The sequence below is a fragment of the Nomascus leucogenys genome, chromosome 1a (assembly GCF_006542625.1).
Source record: "Nomascus leucogenys isolate Asia chromosome 1a, Asia_NLE_v1, whole genome shotgun sequence".
NCBI classification, from domain to species: domain Eukaryota; kingdom Metazoa; phylum Chordata; class Mammalia; order Primates; family Hylobatidae; genus Nomascus; species Nomascus leucogenys.
The window spans coordinates 22,018,855-22,021,677 of NC_044381.1; the positions used below are offsets into that span (position 1 = coordinate 22,018,855).

Sequence of the window (2,823 nt, forward strand, 5' to 3'; positions counted from 1 at the left end):
AATAATAACCATATATTTATAAAATAAGAAAATAAGCATATATATACATGTTTTATATATATACACTATATATATAAATATATATATATAGTGTGTGTGTGTGTGTGTGTTTATACATATATTCTAGAGGCTGGTCTGCCTGAGATTTAGGCAGAGACACAAAACCAGACCATATTAATCACCATTGTCTCTTTTTGTCCATCCCTCTGTTTCCTTTGTGGCTCTTCTCTTCCTTCCGTTTAAAGGTGGAAGGTCCTCAGAATCACGTTTAAGTCCTTTTCTCTCTCTACACTCTCTGAACACATGAGCGCTTCCATTTCTGGGATTTTGCTTGCAACTTATGAACCCCCAGCAATTGCATTCCTTATAATTTGCAAACTCATGTATCCAACTGGCAATAGACAGTTTCTACCACATGTTATATCAGTTAACTTATAGAGGATATCTCTGTTTATTTTTATTTCCTCACTTGTTTCAGTTTACCTGCTGCCGAAAGAAATCATTGTTCATTCCTTTTTCTCCTTACAGTATTTAGGATAACTGATATTAAGTATGATTAGTATTTTTAGTTTTATTCCATACAAAAATCAAATATGCAAGAGAGTAGGAAGTAGATTTATTGTATTCAGCTTTATATCTTGAGTACAACATACAACCTGGTTTAGAGAAAGGTCATTTTTACTTACATCTCTCATATAATAATGATGAGTAAATAAATTATACCCTTTATTCTCTAATCAGGTTGCACAGTCAGGCTAGGAATTTTGTATTAAAGAATGAACACATACAAGAAGTTCCTATAGTAAAAGTTTAATGAAAAACAAAATAATGAATTGAGTAGATATAAGGAAAATGTTTTATTGCACTAACCACAGTGTAAAGATGCACATGATGTTATATGAATAAAAATAATTTAAATCTTATAAATAGTTAAATAAATATTTAAATAGATAAATCAATTTAGCAGCATGGTCATAGTTATAGCAGAAGTGAGAGTCTTTGAAATGGCCGAATTCATGAAAGCGTGAGCTGGTATATGAGTCAATAAGAATTGTTTTCATGTTGGACCAGGTGTTATTCCTTCCTCCTTAATCTTTCTTGCAAGTTTGTTGATAAAGAGAGGGATCTCATGATTTCTGCTCTGACAACCTCCCAGGCACAAGGGCTGTATTTCTTCTCTGTCAGATAGAGAGTGATTCTTCGGAAGTATTTCTTCACAGCCAAGCTGGAGTCCGCATTCATCAGGGGAGTTTCTCCCACCCTCTCCTCCTGCATCACACAGGCTTCCAAGTCATTCAGCTGCTGGTAGAGTTCAGTGCAGAATTTGTCTAGGAGGTCCTCATCCCAAGCAGCAGATGAATCTTTTGTGGTAAAGAGGTTGAAGATCTGCTGGATCAGCTCGTGGAGGACAGAGATGGCTGGAGCCTTCTGGAACTGGTTGCCATCAAACTCCTCCTGGGGAAATCCAAAGTCATGTCTGTCCTTCAGGCAGGAGAAAGGAGAGATTCTTCTCATTTGTGCCATGATCATCAAGGTCCTCCTGTTATCCAGGCTGTGGGTCTCAGGCAGATCACAGCCCAGAAAGCAGCTTGACTTGCAGCTGAGCACCACCAGGGCCATCAGTAAAGCAAAGGGCGAGGCCATCGTAGATATCGCAGATGCTTCTGGGCTTGCTGAGTTGGGTGACTCTGAACCTTGGGCTCTAGGTTCTCTGAAGGCTTTGCTTCCTGCAAATGCCTTAAATAGGGAACGTACTGATTTCCACTTTCTTAATGCTTCTGGGCCACTTTCCATTTCTGTTTTTGCTTTCCTTCTTGAACTCTTTACATGAGTTTAGAGCCATGTTTCTCAACCGTTTTGTTTTCCATTATTGTCTCCCCCATCTTGTTCCCAGAGACTTTTTAGATATTTTTTCCTAATTGAACCCACCATGAAAATTTAATAACACAGATATAATATGTATCTATTTGTGTACTATATGTGTATCTCTATACTCAAAAAGTACGAAGTTTAATCATTTTATTCAATGCAAGTTTAAAAATAACCAAATGAAAATTTTAAGCTAAAAGTTAAATTTAAACTCTATTCAAATTTAATTTAACTTTATAACTAAATTTGCTTATGGACTTCAATATAATTTATTTACTGATATAAATTTTAATGTATTAAATTACACAAGAAATTTAACAAATTATAAACATTATCTAATGTTTCTAGATAAACATTATACATCTAAGTAATGAATGCTTACAAGTTATTTGAAACTGATAGACTTAAAAATTCAAAATATTTTTATCATTTATTTTTATTTTACTTAACTTTTAATTTTGTTTCATGTGAGAAAATTTTTAACTTCACTAGCTGCTAGATACTCACCTAGAGATTGTCAAGAATTTTTTCTTCAATTCTTGAGCTAAATATTGATGTGTTGAACAACTTCGGTAGAATTATTAAAATATAAATTATTTATATTTCATTTCAAAGCCCACAACACATGGTGTTAAACCATAAGAAACCACCCCATGATCCAATCACCTCCCACCAGGCCCCGCCTCCTACACTGGGGATTACAGTTCCATGTGAGATTTGGATGGGGATGCTGACCCAAACCGTATCAACAGGGGAGAGAGACCAATTGGTGCTCAGCTCAAAAATCAGCAAAGACAGCCTGGGGTTTATACCCAACAAGCAGCATGAGGGGTCAGATAGAAAATCACTAAAAGGAGACATCAAAGGCAGGGGTATCCTTCCTAAGCCGAACATAATTCTTTCTAAAGGCAAGCCAGTGTAATTATATATTGAGTGTGTGGGATGAACAATTTG

At 35.6% G+C, this 2,823-nt stretch overlaps 1 protein-coding gene across 1 annotated transcript; it reads right to left on the reverse strand.

Moving 5' to 3' along the window:
* Positions 1-973: 973 nt before the first annotated feature.
* Positions 974-1,644, reverse strand: LOC100595932 (interferon alpha-1/13). The gene has a single exon (XM_003260366.2). It carries the CDS (start codon positions 1,642-1,644, stop codon positions 1,075-1,077), a length of 570 nt encoding a protein of 189 aa, XP_003260414.2. The 3' UTR covers positions 974-1,074.
* Positions 1,645-2,823: the final 1,179 nt, after the last annotated feature.